We start from the raw sequence: 18,822 nt of genomic DNA on the forward strand, positions 1-18,822 counted from the left end.
TGTGCTCCCCAGCAGCAACACCCAAAATGGGAAAAGAGAGTCCATCTGACCTTTGGGAAGTGGGTCTCCAGGGCAAGATCCTGCAGGTGAGCTCCACCTTGGGCTCTTCCTGCAAGGTGCCAGGAGAGAGAATGAGACCACCCAACCTCTGAGGCTCACAGAGAAGCTGAAGGCTTGGCCAAGTTGAGAGCTCAGCTGCTAAACGTCCTCTCTGGCTCACGGTCAGTTCCAAGTGGGCTGATGGGAATACACAGCTTACCCCTTTACCCCCAAACACGATGGACCCGCTTGTCTTTTACACCACTCGCTTTTAATTACACTGCATAAGGAAAGACCTCTCCTTGTACCAAGACTCCCTGATACAGCCACCCAGGGAGCTGGCAGGCCCATCAAGTCCTCAGTAGGTTTAGTGGTTCCCCCTCACCCTTCTCCCTTGCTTGGAAGCTCCTCCTGGTCAGTCCACATCATCCCTGCAGCCCTCAGTGTCCTTGCTTTGCAGAGACCTACTTCCATACATCTCTGTTCTTCCCCTCCATGCCTGAGCTCTGCCTGCTCAGTCCCGTGAAAGTCCCACTTCGGCCTCCTGCAGCACCAGGCAGAGAAGAGGCAGGGCAAGAGTCATTGGTTAATAATTGTTCTAACCTCAATATAAATAGAAAAATACAACAAAACCCAAAGAATTGACTAGCTAAAAGATCCAATCTGCTGGGACGCCTGCAACGTGCTAGTGCAGAGTTCAGAGAGAGTGCTTGGTCCAGTGCATGGTACTGCAGATATCCAGAAGCCTGTCCCGGCAGCCCCACAGCCATCCAGCCTTCCTGCAGCGCCACATGTCCGTGTGAGTGTGGCTGGCCATGGTCAGCTTGCCCAAGGCTGTTGGCTCCTGGGAGCAGGCTGAACGGGAATGGTTGGTAAGTCTGATTTATTGCTGTTAAATGGTAAAGCTGTTCTCTTCTGTGGAACGAGGATGTGCTTCGCTCCTACTTTTTGTGGAGGAATTTCATTTTGCTGCCTGAAGAGAGAGAAAGGAAAATGGGCTCCCCACAGTGACAGGCAAAACAAGTGTCATTCATCACCACCTCCACCCTACACAGAGAACTGGCCCTGCTGCCAGCCCTGTGTCCTTGCCCACAGCCAGCTGCTCTGCAAAGTTGGAAGCAGGTGCCTGCAGAACTCTGCCCATCCCCTGGGAGCAGTGCTACAGACTTGGACCCTGCAAACCCCCAGGCACACCCTCCAGAGCCCCTTTGCCCAGCAGTCCTGAAAGGTGAACACATGGCTAAGCTCACCCGGCCAGAGCCTACATGGAGGCAGGGCACTCCAGCCCCTCAGGCACTGCTGCTCCTAAGTGGCCAAGAATGGCCAGGGATGCCACCTGAACACATGATCAAACTCTCTTAGACACAGTGTCCAGTGAATTAGCAAGGACTTCTGAGCTCTAGTGTCTGGAGCTCTTGTCTAGCTACCTTTACAATGAAAAATAGATTCAATCTCAGAATACTCCCGGCGATTCCCGCTGCTGATCCCTAAGGGCAAACCCGAAAGCAATGAAGACTGTCACTTCCCTCACCAGGACATGCATCTCTCACCCCCAAGTCCCAAGTCACTGGTTGCTCCATTGCCTCCTCAGACCCAGCTGTTTCCTTTAGAAGACACTGATCACTCATGGCTCAGAGCAGGATGACACACACAGTCACCCTCAGGCAGCTTCTCTACCGCCCACTCTGAAGGCAACAAGAAGCCCAACCCTCCTGAGAAGCCAAGGGTTTTGCTTGTTCCTTACCTAGGCCTTTCAGGAACCTATTGACTCCACTCTGCTCCCCACTGGGAAGTGTTTCCAGGTACTCCTGAGCCCGTACCTCAAACAGACCTGCAGATAGAAAGAAGTCAACAACTTCTAATTTTGCGTCCCTAAATCCAAGCAAGAATGGCCATCTGAAAATGTCTTTACCCATACACTATTGCACACAAGAGGGAACAACTCACCCCACCTCCTCCATCAGCTGAGCCCAGATCTGGCACAGAACCTTTGGTCTGTCCCCTCCCTCCTCACTGCAAAGCTGACTGAGCTTCTGTTCCTTGCTCAGGGAGAGACAAAAACTCTGTTCATTCTGCTATGAACACAGCTAAGTCCAGAGAGTGAGATCATCTGTGGAATTGTCATGCAGGATTTACCACACTGCAAAACCTCTTTTACTCAGCCACCTATTCAAGTGTCCCCTGCTTATTAGTGCTCGGGAAGAAGCTGTAAGCCAGCACTGAGCAGCAGCAGGGATAAGAAACTTCACCTGCCAGTAGGGTCCTTGGGATTGTGGAATAACAGCAGTGAAACAACAGAAGCTGTTCTGGGAAGGACATGAGCATTCATATCTTCTACTAGCCAAAAGAGCCATAACTAGCCCATTTTTCCTCTAGACACAAGAAGGGGACCTGAGGGACTACAAGAATAAACATCATTCCAGCAGTGTACCCCTTGTGTGATAATGCTGAGGGGAATTCAACGTGGAACAGAAGAGGCACACACATGGACAGTACTGCAGTGGTAAGGGTGACTTTAACCCCAATTTCAACAAGAAATACCCAGATCAGGCATGAAGTGCCCTCATTCTCCAGTAGCTGGTTCCCATGCACTGTGCACGTGTCTCACCACAATCCTGTGAGGCAACGCTCCCTGCTTTGGGAAGATAAGGAAATGGAGACAAGGAATCCCCAAGTGACTTGTGAGGGTCACGTACGGGTGTCAGAACAAACCATCAGCATGTGCTGGTGCTTTCCTACCACCTCCCTCCCAGTATTCCTGCAGGTACTGCACCCTCCAGCCACGATGCTGATGATGGAGCTGGTGGCCGATGGAGCATCTCCTGGCTCTCGCAGAGGCACAGCAGTTTCCACAGCAGCAGAGTCCAGTCCAACCCGCTCACCTCTGACCCCCTGCTTCCGCAGCTCCCGCTCCTGAATGAAGCCCCCAAACATCTGTGTCTCCATGAAGACCTCCAGGAAGCGTCTGAGGCTCTTGGAAGAGACGGATTTGCGGAAAGCCTCCCGCTGCAGGGTCCGCTCCTCTCGCTCCGTGGGGGTCAGGAAGAGGGAATAGTGGCCCACAATCTCCACAAAGAAACGGACAAAGGCCTCAGACACCACCTCATTCAAAGGGCTGGTCTCTAAGGAGAAAATAAAGAGGCAGTGGTGAGGACAGTGCTGTGAGGATTTGCTGGAAAAATCCCTGGGTAAAAATTCCCTGGCTTTTTTCAGACTCAGCCTGAGCAGGAAAAGCTGCTCATGAGAGACAGCATTCTGGGAAGTGCTTGCCACAGAAGTAGATCAAATTGCTACTACTTTGAAAGTAACCAAGCTTTGTCTTGGTGCTCACTCCTCTTTGGTAGATGGGAGAGAGAATGAGAGGAGTAAAAGTGCGAAAATTCATGGGCCAAGATAAAGACAGTTTAACGGATAAAGCTAAAACTGTGCATGGAAGCAAAGCAAAATAATTAATTTATTCACCATTTCCCATGGGCAGGGAGGTGTTCAGCCATCCCCAGAAAACCAGGGCTCTGGCACACGTAACGGTGACTTGGGAAGACAAAACGCCCTATCTCTGAATGTCCCCCCCACACTTTCTCCTTCTCCCCCCAGTTTTATAGGCTAAGCAAGACTCCATGAGCGTCACTCCAGATGGAGTGATGCTTTGGAGTCAGCTGTCCTGGCTGTATCCCCTCACAACTTCTTGTGGACCCCCAGCCCACTCACTGGCAGAAAAGGGCTTGACTTAGTGCAAGCTCTGCTCAGCAACAGCTAAAACATCCCTAAGTTATCAACCCTGTTTCCAACACAAACCCAAAACACAACCCTGTACTAGCTACTATGGAGAAAACTAACTCTGTCCCAGCCAAAGCCAGCACATTCTTCAGGCTCCCCTGCAACCAGGAGGTGCCCATAATTGCCCCCCAGAGAGTTGTCTCAGCCCAGCTGCCTGTGAGCCACATGGCCACCTCCAAGTCTGCAGCTCTGCGGGTGGACTGTCCCCCAGAGGAGCCTGCGTCACTCACATGGCCAGCAGCAGAGAGAAGCCTATGGAACCCTCCCTGAAAGCAGTACAGGTGTTCCCTGGAACTGTAAGGGAAGGATTCCCTGGAACTGTAAGGGAAGGACAGACAGAAGGGGAAGCTGGGAAGGGATAAGTACTGTTGCTCTTAACACAGAGAACTGCCCCCTGTGCAATGAAATATTTAACATAGCTTAACCAAAATCCTGACCTACCTCTAATATTTGTGGTGTTAAATTTAACACACACCTAGTTCTCCTCTAAGAAGAAAAAGGGGCAGGAAAAGATGCGGTTTTAAGCTGTAAGGCATTGTGCTTTACCCTGCTTGCCATTGACAGGGCCCTCCTCCTTGTCGCTCGCCAGCTCATTCCTCTGCTCCAAAATGTGTTCTAGGGCGGCCTGCAGCTTGCGGGGCAGGATGGAATCCTCATCTTCCATCTGTAAGACAGAGCCACCTCCTCAGGGACTGGGGCATAAAACAGCTCCTACCCTGTCCCCAGCACAGCAGGGGGATACTAAAAATGAACCGTGAGGAGAGGGAGAAGGCATAATATGCTTGGCACGTTCCCAGCACCTCCCAGCGCAGCACTATCAAGAAGCACAAGAGGAAGGAGAAAGGGTGTTTTTTTTCCTAAATATTCCCCTATTCTGGAGGAATTTCAGGTGTCTGACCCGAGACGCCCGTCGCTGCACTCTCCACCTGTGAGCACTTGCCCCACCACAAAGAGGATATGTCTGAACAATGCTGGCGTGTGGCCAGGTGAGCAGAGCCCCCTGCTCGGCTCTGCTCAAGCACCAATCATCTTATGGAGGCATAACGAGTTCCCAGAGAGCCAAGGAACTGTCGGTGACTGTGCACAAACTCCTACCAGCCCTGCCTGAGAGAGCATGATTTAGCTTAAACCTCCAAAAGAGAGGTGCAGGTAAAGCATATCCCTGCAGCTAAGGCAGCTGGCAAGCGAGAACCACGACAAAAGAGTGGCCTTCACCCACAGGCTGCTCTCTGCAGCAGGAGGAGCACTCATCCCATCCTACCCACAGGAGCTGAGGCACAGCAGACACTGATTCTGCCAGCACTGCTCAACGATCTGCCAAGAAGCTCTGGGAAAAAATAGCTTCCTGGACAGGAGTGTATTTGCTCATTTGTACTCTTCCCCTTCCTCCTCCCCTTCCCGCTCCTCCTCTCCACAACAAAGGGAAATAAAAATCAGCAGGGTATCTCATCGCCAGAGCAACATATAGGCTCCCATGTACCAGCTTATGACCCATCCAGTGCAAGGGCCAGAGTGAGGAACCACAAGCTTCTTGGGCAGAAAGGATTTCAAGAAATCATCCAGGCTCCCCTCCCACGCAGGGCAGAGTATGTGATAGGAGATGGACTGACAGATACAGCTGGAAAAGCCCACGCTGCTCCCCAGCAGACAGAGCTGAGCCAAGGCTTTCCAGCTGTGCCCTCCACCTTACAGGAGACACTTAAAGAACTACAGTGCTCAAGTGCCACCATTTCCCCTCTTTAAAAAAAAACAACCAGAAACAGAGATAATTCACAATGATTCAGTCCTCAACAGCTGTAGTTTGGGATGCTGATACTACATTTATACACAGCAAACTCTCTAAAACTGCCAACCACAAATCCTGCCTTGGTGGGATTTTTAATCCTTGAGTGAGGAGAAAGCAATCTATCCAGAAGGGCAGGTCAGTAAACCCAGATGGAGGTAATGTATGATGAAAAAGGAGAGAGAAGGTGAAGGATACAAAATAGCTCTGCTCACCTGTCTCAGAAACCGGTTATTTACCAGGTCAACAACGAGGACCTAAGAACAAAAGAGGAAGAATAAAAGGGGGAAGTAATTACTTCTGTCATCAAGAGTTTATCTTAATCTGTAACTGCTCTGGAGGAAATGCTTTAGCCCTGCCCCTGCTCCTCCTACCTTCCACTACAGCTGGAGGAGGCACCCAGGGTGAGCCCTTGTTGTCGCTTTCTGAGGACATTGCTGCAAACTGCAGAGCAGCTTGGACAGCAGGAGGCTGTGATCCAAAGTCTGGCCCACCACTCTTTATCACCAAATCACAGTCAGAACTTTATCTTTTCTCCCCGTGTGCTGCACTGCTGTCTCCTGGTTGTGCAGGGAGGGAAACGCCTGCCTGACCACGTTCAGCCTTGCTGCATTCACTCTTGTGCACCACAAATCCAATTCTTAATTATTTATTGCTTGCATTAGGCACCTGTGTTAACCAGAGGAGCAGCTATCCTGGCCAGTCTACAGCAATCACAGTTCAAGCCTGGCAGACTTTGCACATAGCCCCAGCAGAAACCAACAGAAGCTTTAATAAAGCCATCTCCTCCTAACACCAGCAGCCCCACGGTGGGAGATCCCAGCCCCCTGCCTTCCCAAGCTGTGGACAAGGCAGAGCACAGACCTTTGCTTCCCCAGGGGACCATCCGCTTCCTCCCTCCCCATGCTCACAGCAGCCAGAGAACGAGAGCTCGGCTCCCTCCCACTGCCAAGGCAGGCTCTCCAGAGCAGCCTTGCTGGGAGAGAAGACAACTCAGCCCGCTGGGAGCAACCTAGAGTAAGGCCACAGTGTGGCTGCATGGCTCACCTCCTCCACTGGCAGCTCCTTCAGGCGGGGCAGGGAGCTGGAGAGCAGGCCAATGAGGAAGGGGGTGGGCGAGCACACGATGTCGATCATGGAAGGTGGCAGCACAGGGATGTAGGTGTGCTGCCAGGTGAAGGGGTACAGTAGGGCCACCGTGGCGTGGCAACACTTGGAGAGAGTGCTGGAAGGTGAAACACAATCAAGGACATTGGCTGGTCAGTCAGGGAATGTGTGGTGCTTCCTAGAAATCAGGGCTCTTTCAACTCTTCCCTGATTGGTCTCTCTAATTACTAGGGGCTTTCCCAGATTTCTGAGCCCATTTCTCAACTTCAAAAGCAATGACTTCCGAAAGATGATCTCAGCCTATGCACATGTGACAAGAGATGGGTCCCACTGAATCAGAGATCTGCTACTCCAGTGCCCTGATGGGAAATATCACACAGACAGACATGGCATCTTTCATGCCACTGTCTTTCCTTAGAGAAATGAGATTATTCTCCCACAGCATACCTCTGTGGCTGTTCCCATGGGAAAGCCACAGCTCTGAATGCACAGGGGCTACCTGCCAACAGACAGCACACAGCTGTGGGGGGCAGAAGGCAGATCCACCACCACCACAGCAACCATCTGCTGGGCTGTGCTGGCCCGCTTACCTGCTGGCCATACCCTTGGTCTGATCACTGCAGCTGGACAACCTGCTGGGAGCTCCTGACAAAGCACCTAAGCACCAAGGCCCCCAGGTGTTCCTGGAGGTCATTCCAGCCATGGTCCAACTCCTGCCCTTTGGCTTGCTACCTGTGCAGCACATTGGGCAACCCTTAGCAGGAGGAATGGCATGCCAAAGGATGCTCTTCTACGGGTCCCAATCATATGCTGGAGCATGGGGGAAGGAGGAAGGTAGTGGTCTCCAGCCAAGGCTACCCAGGTACCCTGCAGCCTGTAGAACCTGTCAAGGCTACCCAGAACCATGGGAGAGTGAAATCCCACGAGGGGAGCATACGGCCAGCCCACGGCTCATGGGACTGCAGCCTTCCTTCTTGCCTCTTCAAATGCCACCAGTGGTCTGGCTGTAAGTGCCTTTGCTGACAACAAGAGGGCCCGTCCAGAAACCCCATCAGCTCTCTGGCAGGAGACAGGCAGGGTCTCCAGTCAGACACAGTAGAGCTCACCACAGGGCACCAGTTACTCATCTGTTCTGGGTCTGTAAGTATTTTTATGCATCAAGAGAGGGGGAAGTCTTGCTGCTACAAACCCTGTCTGCAGTGTCACTTCTTTTTACTCACATCCAGGTCTTAAAAGGCTGGAGGAGGGGAGGAAGACTGGTGCAGCCAGGAGGAGTCACGTCGATGAGGAAGGATGCCAAGCTGGCTCCTGTTAGACTCCATGGAAGAATTTACATCCAGCAACCTGGATCTGGCAGTTTATTGCTGACTCGAGAAGGAAAGGGTTTGATGGGTGCGGACCTGAGCTTGCTCTGACAAATGAAGCCTGTTTTCCCTCCCCACCTCACTGCAGCTAAGTTTGGTGGATGTGCATCCCCGTGCTGTATTGCTAAGGCACACTGAGCAGAGTGGTGTGGCTGGGGGACACCTGGCTGGCTTTCATCAGGTAAGCTCAGTTTAGCAGAACACAATTGTAGTTGCTGGGACATCAGTGTGACAGTATGAAGTAATCAGGCAGCAAATGTAAATAAACACATCACTTTTTGGAGAGAAGGAGAGCCCAAGGGAGAGGCCGAAATCTGCTTAAAGTGAAAATTTTATCTAGGACTGCAACAGGTAGGGAAATGGCACCTGGGAAAGACATCTGAGATGTGTATGCTAAGAAAGTCTCTTCGCAAAACGGGGACAGTTTCCTCTCACTGCGCTCCCAGAGGTTTGTCTTTTATTAAGGGGATACTCTATAAAAACAGAGGAAGGCCTTTCAAAGGCTGTGTCATACACAGCTGGCTTTAAGCCTTTACACGGGGAAAAAAATCCTCTCAGTTCCACATCCTTGTTTAGGAAAGTCTAAGAGTATTCCTCTCCCTGCTCTGCACTCATTCCTGCAGGCTTCCTCTGTGTCACTGCTCTCAAGCTGTGCCTGCCCTCATCAGCAGGCCCACACCGTGCTGTGTCTATCATACATGCAAGGTAGATAATGAATCTGAGAGAAGCAAAATGAAAATAATGAGAAAGCACAGAGCTAGTAGGAAACAGGAACATTTACCAAAAAAAAATAAAAACCAAACCAAACCCCAAAAAACTCACCAAGAAAAAATGTGGGAATAATATCAGAGTGGCTGATTTTTGTTGTATCTTTCATACAAGCTAATCTTGAAAGAAACCATAACAAAAGTGAATATGCTATCTTAGAGGTGCACTCCAAGTTAATGAGATCCTTTAAAAACCATCTCCTTCAAGGCTGCATTATTCATATACTCATCCATTTCAGGGCATGTTAGCAAATATAAAGGCAGGGGTTTCTCTTCCCCTCTATTACTGCAGAACATATTTTCCACTCCTCAACTGCTGACTGATAATAGCTCCAGTAATAGCAGCAGCAGCAGCATAGTGAAAGCTGAAAGTACTGCACCTTTCATCACTTATGCAGAGCAGTGTGGCATTACCACCACCCACCATTCCTCTTCTTTGAGGAGGGGTTGAATGTGGAAATGTAAGAAGTTTTATCTTTGTCACAAATCCTCAATTTTGAAGGTGTATCTTTTTTTTTTTTTTTTCTAAAAATGTCCTCTCGTTTTTCCTAATTTTTCTGCCCAAAAGTGGGAACTGACCTTATAGACAGTACGCAAAAACCAGCGGAAAACATTTCTGATTCCAGGTAGCTCCACAGAGGAACAGTGAGCAGCCGAAGTACATGGTTATTTATGGCATGGTGATGTATTGTGGCATGCTGTCTCCTGCTATATTTATGGTGGCTTGTTCTTCCCTCAGCCCAGCTCTCCAGTCCCAGTGAGTACACATGGTACGTGAGAGATTGAGTGGGAGGAAAGATGGCTGAGGTCCAGTTGGTGGAAGTCAAAGGCAGAGCTGTGTAAGTCTGAAACTGTACACATCAGGCAGTGGGAAGTAAAGATAACTTCCCCTTCCACCCTTCCATCTCTGAATGACTCATTGCCTCCAGGATGAAACCTAGTGATCTCTGCTCTGAAACATTTCTCACCGTGGAAGACATCGTCAGAGAACAATACTGATAGGGCTGAGGTCTGTGAGGCTCCTTTGAAGGCAGTTCAGAGATGGACATAGAGGAGGTAACACTGAGGTATCTCTTCCACCTGTGATTCAGTCAGACTTGCTCTGCAGTCTCAGGGAGCTGCAGGTTGCCAGGAGCCCAGGAGAACCTTGGTCTTCTGGAATGACTCAAGCCTAAGCTCTCTCTTTCTCTTGCTTATGGCACTGCAACAAGCACTAAGGGACTGCTGATTCACACCATGGCTGCTGAGCCTTGCAAAAGCACCTGTATGACAAATTCCTTTAATGCCACCTGTGTGACTGTGCTCTTCAGCCAGCAGCGATGGGATTGCAGTGTGCTCTGGGGAGTGCCATGCACCACCCTCAGGCCACACAAGTTCAGGGCCAGATGTTCAAATGGGACAGACACCACTTTTTAAGGCTTTTGGTTTTAACAGTGATCTTAAAAATACCTCAGGTCTTTGAAGTACACTTTAAAGATCCTGAGCACACTTTCATGGGTTCATTCAGCCTTCTGTGGGGAACATGGTTGAGCTGCATGTCTGAGGTTGCTTGCAGTTGAGACAGAGATGTCACTAGTACAGAGGCTAAAAAGAACTGAAGTACACAAAGAACCCTCAGATCCCTCCCTAAAGGGCTGATTTCGACTGACACGCAGATCTCTCTGGCTGAGCACTCCTTTGGTCAGAACAATGATAGCACAGCAATCTGTGACATTTGTTTGCTTTAACAACAGGCCTTCCCACCACACAGCATCCCATCACAAACCTACCACAGAGCTCTCTATGAAGCTGCTGTTTCTTGATAGCCACCCTAAACACAGGTGGCCAATACAGAATCTGAACACAACAGCTGCAATTACATAGAAACTCTTCTTTCTCTTCTGGGAAAAGTTGCTCCAAGACTAGCTTGACTTGCTCTAAAAGACACCTTGACAAGTTGCAACAGCTTCTAAGGAAGGATAATGGCTGTTCAGTTTGATTGCTTTCCTCCCAGGCTTCAGATTGACTACAAGGCTTCCAGTTTTCCACTCCAAAGGCAAGCACCTACATTAAAAAGTCTCCAAAACTGAATCCCTCTTTGGGTTTAGGACACTTCATGATTTCTGAAAAACATGACTGAATCAAACCGCCTTTTGTAGTTTAACGCCAGGAAGCCCTGTGGTCCCTGCACTAACCAAACCGCTCAAAATATGCTGGCATTTGGCAATTTAAGATGGTTTGAATACCTCTTTTCTCTTTATTTTTTTTTTTTAATAAGCTCTGCTACAGTAGTATTCATTTTACAAACACCTTCGGATTTCTGACACGGTGTCACATCTGGATTTACTTATGATGGATTACACGTCTGGTTTACAACATTTAACAGGCGTAGGAGCTTCCAAGCATTGTCCCATGACTTTGTGCAGCATTGCTGCAAATCCCACCGGGAGGGTACCAAGTTCCACCAGCTGTGGGGACCCTCACTGGCTCCCACCAACGTGGCAGGCTCGTGCAGGTGAAGAAGCGAGTGTTACAATGATCTAAAGAAACAATGCTATTATCCAACATCAAAACTTAATCCTTGGGTTTCTTCTCCTTAATCACAGTACAAAAAGGAGAAATCCGCGAGGCTGAGATTCGCAGTCCCAGATTTGTTTTTGCAGCACACGGAGAAGGGTTCTTCTTGATGATTAATTACCTTTTGCTGGGGATGACCACATTTAAAGTGTCTACTCTAATTCTTTCAGATCTGCCTTTGATAACAATGACCACTTTGTGTTGTTGACACAGCTGTGGTTTCTGGCAGAGACAGAGTTGGTCAGATCCACAACAGCCTTTTGAGTTCTGGAAAAAGGAGGCACTGATTTTAAGGCCGTGCAAGTTTTTCTGTTTTAAATAACCCTGTGAATCTCACAGATCTCCTGCTCAGGCCAGTAAAAACTGCCCAGCTCTAGGTACCTTGTGACATCAGGACACTTTTGGTTGGGAGATGCCTTCTAAAAGGTTGGTCTACAGTGCCTGGAAGTGCATGCCAGGCAGCATCCCCTGGAAACAAAAGCAGCTCTCGTGCTGCAATGTCTGACCCGTGCCACGGCCTCCACTGCCCCAGGACTAAAGTTTACAGTGCAGGAGTGAACAAAAGCTAGGGAAGACAACACAGGCTAACACAGTTTTTACAAAGTCCTTTTCCTGGGTTGCAAGGCTATGTATACTCCAGTTTCCATAACAACAGAGGAAAGAACCTCCCCCCCGAAAAAAAACCCTAATAAACCAAATTCTTTCCTTTTCCGCTGCCAAGCTGTGGATTGACAGGTCTTTAAACACTCTATGCTCATTCTAAAGATGGAAAAGGCAACGTATTTCACTTGCTGTACACTTGTTAGATGCATTTTTTGGCCCAGCTTGAAAACATTTCACAGTTCACGCAGCATTTGGCAAGAGACCTTTCGGCTTTCTTTTCCCACAGACTGATTTTATAGCAATTAAAAGATGTAAATAAATTTCATACATCGTTTCTCTGTCACTCACACCCAGACACACCTTTACAAACATAGACATATAGTTATTGATAGTGCCCACATGAAGAACCGCAAAGATGAACGATAAATGTAATTTATTGCACATCTTTCACCATGTCACCTGCACTCTTCCCGTTAATCCATCTCAGCTGGATTAGTTCTAGCATTCCTAACCTCTGAGCAGTTTCCAACAGCTGCTTTTATCGTTTTTTTCCTTCTCTTAAACTATTCCCAAAAAAGCTTTTCTTTTTTTTTCCTCTGAAACTGGCATTTTCACTCCTAAATTAAATACTACTTAATATTCATTGAGTTCAACGTGTTCCTGTCCCAGGAAAAGTATCATTTTGACAGAAGATCCTGTATCTACAATATCATCAGCTTTCAAAACATGACATGTCTACCAACGAACAGAAGAAACTGTTGATCTTAGCCAAGGCTCACCAATCCAGTTCACTCAAGTCACTGAACTGGATAAAAATACAGTAGTTTACTTAATTTTGAGGCTTATTTTCTTTGTTTTCTGCTTTTCACACCTTTACAGTCCTTTGGGATAATTTCCAAGCTTTTGCTCCATAAAAATGAGCCAGAGAAACTTCATATTTTGTTATAGGAAAAGAAAAAGATGCTCTTGAAATTGCTCAGAGCAAGGTCTTCTCAGAAAGATCAAATATTAAAGGCGTCATAGAGAGCTGGCAAATCTATGGTAAATATTTGAATCTGAGCCCTATGGTCTAACACAACAATTCCTTTTTTTCACAGAAAAAAAAGCTGTCTATGATATAATTAGAGATTCTAGAAACTATGATTCTATAGCTCTCTCCCACTCTCTTTTACAGGCCTGTGCAGCTGGACTCATTCCTAAGGACCCTGGATATACTGACAAAGATATGAGGGTGGAAAAAAAACATCAAAACCCATCAAAGTGCTTTCAATTAGAGAAATTTTGTAACACACCCTGTGCTCAGAATAAATGGTGTTGTGCTATCATGAAGAGATGTGATAGGAAAAGTTCTGGTAAATAAAGGTTCATTCTAAACTGATGCCTTAAAAAAAAAACAAACCCAAAGTTCCCTACTGTTTACTCATACCACCCAGCCCTCATGTTGAGATTACAATGTCATCTGTGCCCTTAACAGATTTTCTCAGAATGTAAAATTTTTCCTACAGAGGGGGAGAAAAATATTTGAAAGCCTGTGATCATAAACTCTCACATAAATCATATCTGTTACACAGAAATACAGCGTTCGGGTGAATCCTCCCGTTTTTCAATGCAAGTCTGAATGCTCTGCATGAAATGTGTGGCTTAAGCATCCAGAATACTAAGCCTCTATGCATATAATGTATCTATGATTCTAAAGAAGCAAATCTTCCTTTCTCTGACCCAAGGCAGCTGCCAAAACCTGCAAGTAGCCAATGCTCTCCAGATGCTACAGCTTCCCTCTCCTCAGCCTTCCTATTCCTGCGATGGGACGGCCTGAGCTCTGCCCACAGAGAGCCCTGGATCCGTGCAGAATGAATTTTTCCCCTTCACTTTTCTGTAGAAGGGGCCTCTCCATTCTTTGCTCCAGTGCTCAGTCCCAGAGCTGCAGGCTGCTGCCTGGAAGTTGTGAAAACAGACAGCTTAGGGGCATTGTACACTCCTGAAACCTGAGCGTGCTCTTAAGTGTCATTACTCATCCAGGCAGCTTTTCTTTCCCCAGCCTTGGCGAGCTTTCCTCCCTGAATCCTCAAGTGCTTCAAGGGCTGGAGAGCTGCCAGCCACCAGCTGCACAAGATCTTAAAGAAACCCGGACCCATTTTCATAATTTAGGAGAGCAAACAAATAAATTTTTAAAAAATCAAATTGAGCAGATTCAAAACAGAAGGGGGAAGTCCTCTGCCTCACTTCCCCTTACCACATCCTTTGCTTTCATCCCCCATAAGAAAAACATCTTTAGAAACCAATACTAAAATACAAGATGAAAATTTAAGAAGATTTTGTGACATCAGGGAACAACTCAGATGGGACAGTGATCTCTGCCCAAGGCTCGATCCCTGGAAACCCCAGCAGCAGCTCAGCAGGGAACACTGCAACATCATGGAGCAAAAGGAGGGGTTTTGCTTCCTTAGCACTGGGATCTGCTCTGAAACTGTCTGGAGAAAGTGGAATTTGGTTCTCCTTGGGAATGAGAAGCAGCACACATTTTTCAAACTGCAAAAATGAAAAGATGGTTCATGGCCTAAGCACCCCGTTCCTAGGAAGAACAGCCCTACTCACATCATTCTGAAGTTGGAAAAGAGCAGAGAGGAAAAAGAACAAAGCAGAGAGATCAGTCTTCCCAGCCTCCCTTCCTTGGTAGCATTTTCTTTAAAGAAATGCAAGAGGGTACCTGAGCTTGTCTGCGATAAAAATCACCCTCCTTTCCAGCAGCAGGGAGGCAAAGACTCTGCTCAGATGCCGCACGCTGAGGGATGTGAACAAGGACTCGAAATCAACGTGCTCAAGCCTGGAGTCAAGAGGCCGCCGCAGCTCAATGACCTGTTGGGGAGAAAGAGACCACAGGTGAGCTTTTGCTGCCCACCCAGACTGTGGCAAGTGAGGAGCCAACAGGTACTTTCGCAGCTAACAGGCCTCGCTGTCTCTGCTGGCAAACACCACACAGTGTTAAGTTCTCAAACACAATCTTTCCAAAGACCTCCCATAAATTCTTCTTCCAGATGAAGACGAACCAGAGTCCACTCCAACAGGCACAGCATGAGATCAGCCACAAGTCCTCCCTACTGGACTGAGGACAGGGAACTCTTCATAAGGAGGAAAACTAGTTTGTGTCCAGCTAGGAGCGGCTTTCAGCCTTTCTGGCATTCAAGCAGCAGGATATCATGGAGCCTTTCAAATCTACACTCGGATTATTACAGTTACAATTCTTCTTCTTTTTGTTTTTTTTTTTACTGCAAGAATCTGGATGCTTGACCTATCAACTATAAATTTTTTATATCAGTTACAGAAAAGAGCAGCCTGTGGGTATTTTTCTTTGTTCATATCTACTTAAATAATGCCTGTCACAGCACCTTAGCACTTCATACTCCTTATCTTATACAGATGTTTATCTAAATTGTTTTTGAAAGCTTCCAACACCACGCATTTCATAAATCCCACAAGAGAATTACTCTAGTTCTGAACTACCCTCACCAACACCAAGCCTGCAGCTGAAACACGTCAGTGGCAAATTAGTTCAATTACTTGTTGTTGTCACTCGAAACAATTGGTCACCTTCCTCTCTGTTGAAAGGTTATCACATGTCCTTCTTTGTCCTTTGTTTTCTATATTAAGCAAACAATTTTCTCAAGCCTTGCCTGTATTTTCTAGACCACTTAGTAAGCAGAACTACTCTTCTGGGGCTTTCTTCTAGTGGTTGCATTTTCTAAAAAATGCAATAAACAAATAAATTTTCACCAATGCTGGAAAGCAGAAAAATTGTTTTAATTTATTATTGCTTTCATTTGTTATTCATCGCTTGAAATTGCTTTCACATTGAAGGAGTTTGTCTAAATAATGCCACATCGTTACTTTTGCTCACTTTATGGCCCACTGTACCACCAGATCCTTCTCTGATGTACTGCTGCCACTGAGTTACTACCATGTTGTGTTAGACTACTCCTTTCTTCCTCCCAGCATTTTGCACTTGTCCATATTGAAGTCCACACCAAATCTTCAATCTACAGAATCACAGAATCATTTAGGTTGGAAAAGACCTCTAAGATCAGTAAGTCCAATGTTTCACCGATCACCACCTTGTCAACTAGACCATGGCTCTAAGTGCCACGTCCAGTCATTTCTTGAACACTTGATCAGATTTCTGGAATTTAGGAGCGGTCACTTTGAATTTTAATCCCTTATTCTCCAAGGTGCCTGCAACCCATCCCCATACTGTATTGTGTAAATGTGAAGTTCATTCCATCAAGCAAATAATTAATGAACATCAAGGATCCTAGACACAAACCAGCCAAAACATCCTCACAGCCTGACAGCACACCACTGGGACTCTGCTCCTTGAGTGCACATTTTTAACCAGTTGTGCATGTGCTGTGCAGTAAATTCATTTAGGTGGGACTGTTTTCAGTTGGATTAGGAGAATACCCTCACATAGTGCTGTGCTGAAAGCCCTCAAAGACAACCTTTATCAACTTGCTCACTTTCCTCCCTCTTGCACTCAAGGCATACATGCCCAACATGAAGTGTGCCCAAAACTACATTCAATTTGTCTCCCCTCATCTTCCCACAGTCCTTTAATGCTATGCTCAAAACCCCTCCCACTCTGCTCACACCACATTGTGTGAGATGCAACCTCCATGCTGTGCAAACACCATTCTGAAAGGCTGCAGCCTTAGTCTGGTGTGATTTCAGGTATTTTTTGACCAGAACTCCACAACCTATTCCACACAAACAGGTGTTCTGTATTAAGGATGCTGGAGCTCATGCTATGAACCTGCCATGGTCCCAGCTTCCAGTCAACAGTCCCATACTATTTGCTGGCCTGTTTCCCTCTCTCTCTAGGATGGGGTCTTTACCTCTGTTCCTGAGCCTGGCAAGAAGTTCTTGACTGTAATTGTCCGGCCCAAAGCTGGGAATGGTGCCTCCATGACACTCCTCATGAGAGGCTGCACCAGGGCTGGGGAAATGCCCCGTCTCTTCTCAACCTCATCCAAGATCTGAAATAAAGGCAGGAAGACACAAAAACATGTAAATCAGGAGGAGGGAGGTAACACCAGGAATGAAGTGTAACAGCATCTATGTTCTCTCCCTAATCCAGCATCCATGTAGAGCCTTGAATCATAAGGAAGAAGGTAAAAGGTTTTTTAATTTCCTTTAGCAAGAGAAACACATCTCCAGTGAGGTCACTGGAAAGCTTACAAACTGCAGACTCCCCACCACACTCAAGACTGAGGACTCCACCTTTTAATCTCTCTTGCATTTTGGTAGTTCTGCTAAAGGAAGAAGGCAAGAGCTGACAATCTAGTCTTCCTATTAACTGTGCTTTTGCTGGTTTCTGCAATTAGCATGTGTTGCCTCGCCAACACCATTTCAGGCCTTTTCTTCAGCCATCAGCTTTCCCCACTCTTCTGACGTCAGCTTCACTTTTATGTCCATCTTGACATACAGCACAAATTCCCTCTTTCTCTCCCCACTCACCTTAGAGAATAGGTTGAAGCATCCAAGGCGACTCACAATACAGTAAACTTCAGGGAGACGCTTCCCTTTCCCACTGGGCTTTCAAGACAAACGCAAACACACACACACAGAAAAAAAACACCATGAAAATGTCAGAGTAATAACTACTGCAAAGATAGAGTGACCCGTCTCTTAGTTCTGCATCTCACTGGGTGGCTCAGAAACTGGAAGACATGTGACAGTACGGTGATGATGGCCATCTGGCTCAAACCCTGGTACGGTGCTGGAACACTGGGGAGAAATGGGCACAACCACAGTATGATCCCAACCTGCCCAAATTCAATGACAAAGGCAGGGCAGACTGCTCTACAGAAACAACTCAGAAATCAGTACAGGGTTAAACAACTGTCCAATAGCTATCCAAACCTAAGGGATACAAAGCCTGTCTTCAGCTTAGTGGTGAAACAACAGTCCATGGTCATAATGTTAAGTGCTGGTGTAAGAAAAATGCAAGAGAGCCTGGAGTGGAGGATGGTACTCAGGGAGGCACTTTGGCATGGAACAGAAGAGAGCAAAGCTGATCTGCTGCCGCACTTTCTTTCCACACTGAAAGAGAAGAGCAGCAGCTTTCCACTTTCCAAAACAGATGCCAGTAACATCAATCCCACAGAAGGCTGCATCTCTAGGAAAAGCTAAAAACTCAAGGATAATTACCAGCAGCCTCCTACAATATCCAAATCGCCTGCTTCCATCTTCCCCCGTCAGGACAAATGAGAATGTTTCACTGCAGAAAGAGAAATCAGAATGACAAGATATCCATCACCCCCAATAACAGTCTCTGGCATACAAAGCCAATAAACCCACAATATTGCCGCATTTCCAAAACACCCCTCTCAGGGCTCTGCCCAATTTTCTACCGTAACAGCTCTTGTATTTAAGTAGCTTGGTAGATAAATCTGTTTCTCCTGAATCAGGATGTAAAGTACAGTACTTACCTGGCAAACTGATGGATGGGGGCCCAGTCCTTTGCATCAGGGAAGCAAAACTGGGGAATAGCTTTCAACTGATCTTCTGCCTCACGCATGAATTTGAACGAGCGCTCAAGCTAGCAGAACAGAGAGAAGGAATGTTTCCAATTAGTCATGTGGGGATGGAATGACTTCAAATATTTTTCCTGTGACAAATGAAGAGGTGATGACAGAGGCTAAGCTTCTGCCTGGAAGATATTAAAATTTCTGTGATTCTGGCTCACCTAATCTTTAGATATCTTAAGGTACCTCTGTGCCCCCAATTCCACCAAGCCCCTCATCTGCAGCACCTGCCCCTGCTATATTGTGCC

At 47.2% G+C, this 18,822-nt stretch overlaps 1 protein-coding gene across 3 annotated transcripts in view; it reads right to left on the reverse strand.

Moving 5' to 3' along the window:
- Positions 1-288: 288 nt before the first annotated feature.
- Positions 289-18,822, reverse strand: part of DENND2A (DENN domain containing 2A) — a 58,539-nt gene continuing 40,005 nt past the window's right edge. For all 3 annotated transcript variants that reach the window (XM_027881183.1, XM_027881181.1, XM_027881182.1), the window contains exons 10-20: positions 18,479-18,588; positions 18,198-18,267; positions 17,505-17,582; positions 16,883-17,023; positions 14,704-14,852; positions 6,647-6,824; positions 5,815-5,856; positions 4,363-4,480; positions 2,922-3,161; positions 1,784-1,870; positions 289-1,012 (exon numbers count right to left, since the gene is read on the reverse strand). In XM_027881183.1, coding sequence (XP_027736984.1) covers positions 981-1,012; positions 1,784-1,870; positions 2,922-3,161; positions 4,363-4,480; positions 5,815-5,856; positions 6,647-6,824; positions 14,704-14,852; positions 16,883-17,023; positions 17,505-17,582; positions 18,198-18,267; positions 18,479-18,588 — 1,245 coding nt within the window. In that variant the 3' untranslated portion in view covers positions 289-980. The remainder of the gene's footprint in view (positions 1,013-1,783; positions 1,871-2,921; positions 3,162-4,362; positions 4,481-5,814; positions 5,857-6,646; positions 6,825-14,703; positions 14,853-16,882; positions 17,024-17,504; positions 17,583-18,197; positions 18,268-18,478; positions 18,589-18,822) is intronic.

This window comes from Empidonax traillii, unplaced genomic scaffold, assembly GCF_003031625.1.
Source record: "Empidonax traillii isolate 1590-97213 ecotype Southwest subspecies unplaced genomic scaffold, ASM303162v1 scaffold84:size2688230, whole genome shotgun sequence".
Lineage (NCBI taxonomy): Eukaryota > Metazoa > Chordata > Aves > Passeriformes > Tyrannidae > Empidonax > Empidonax traillii.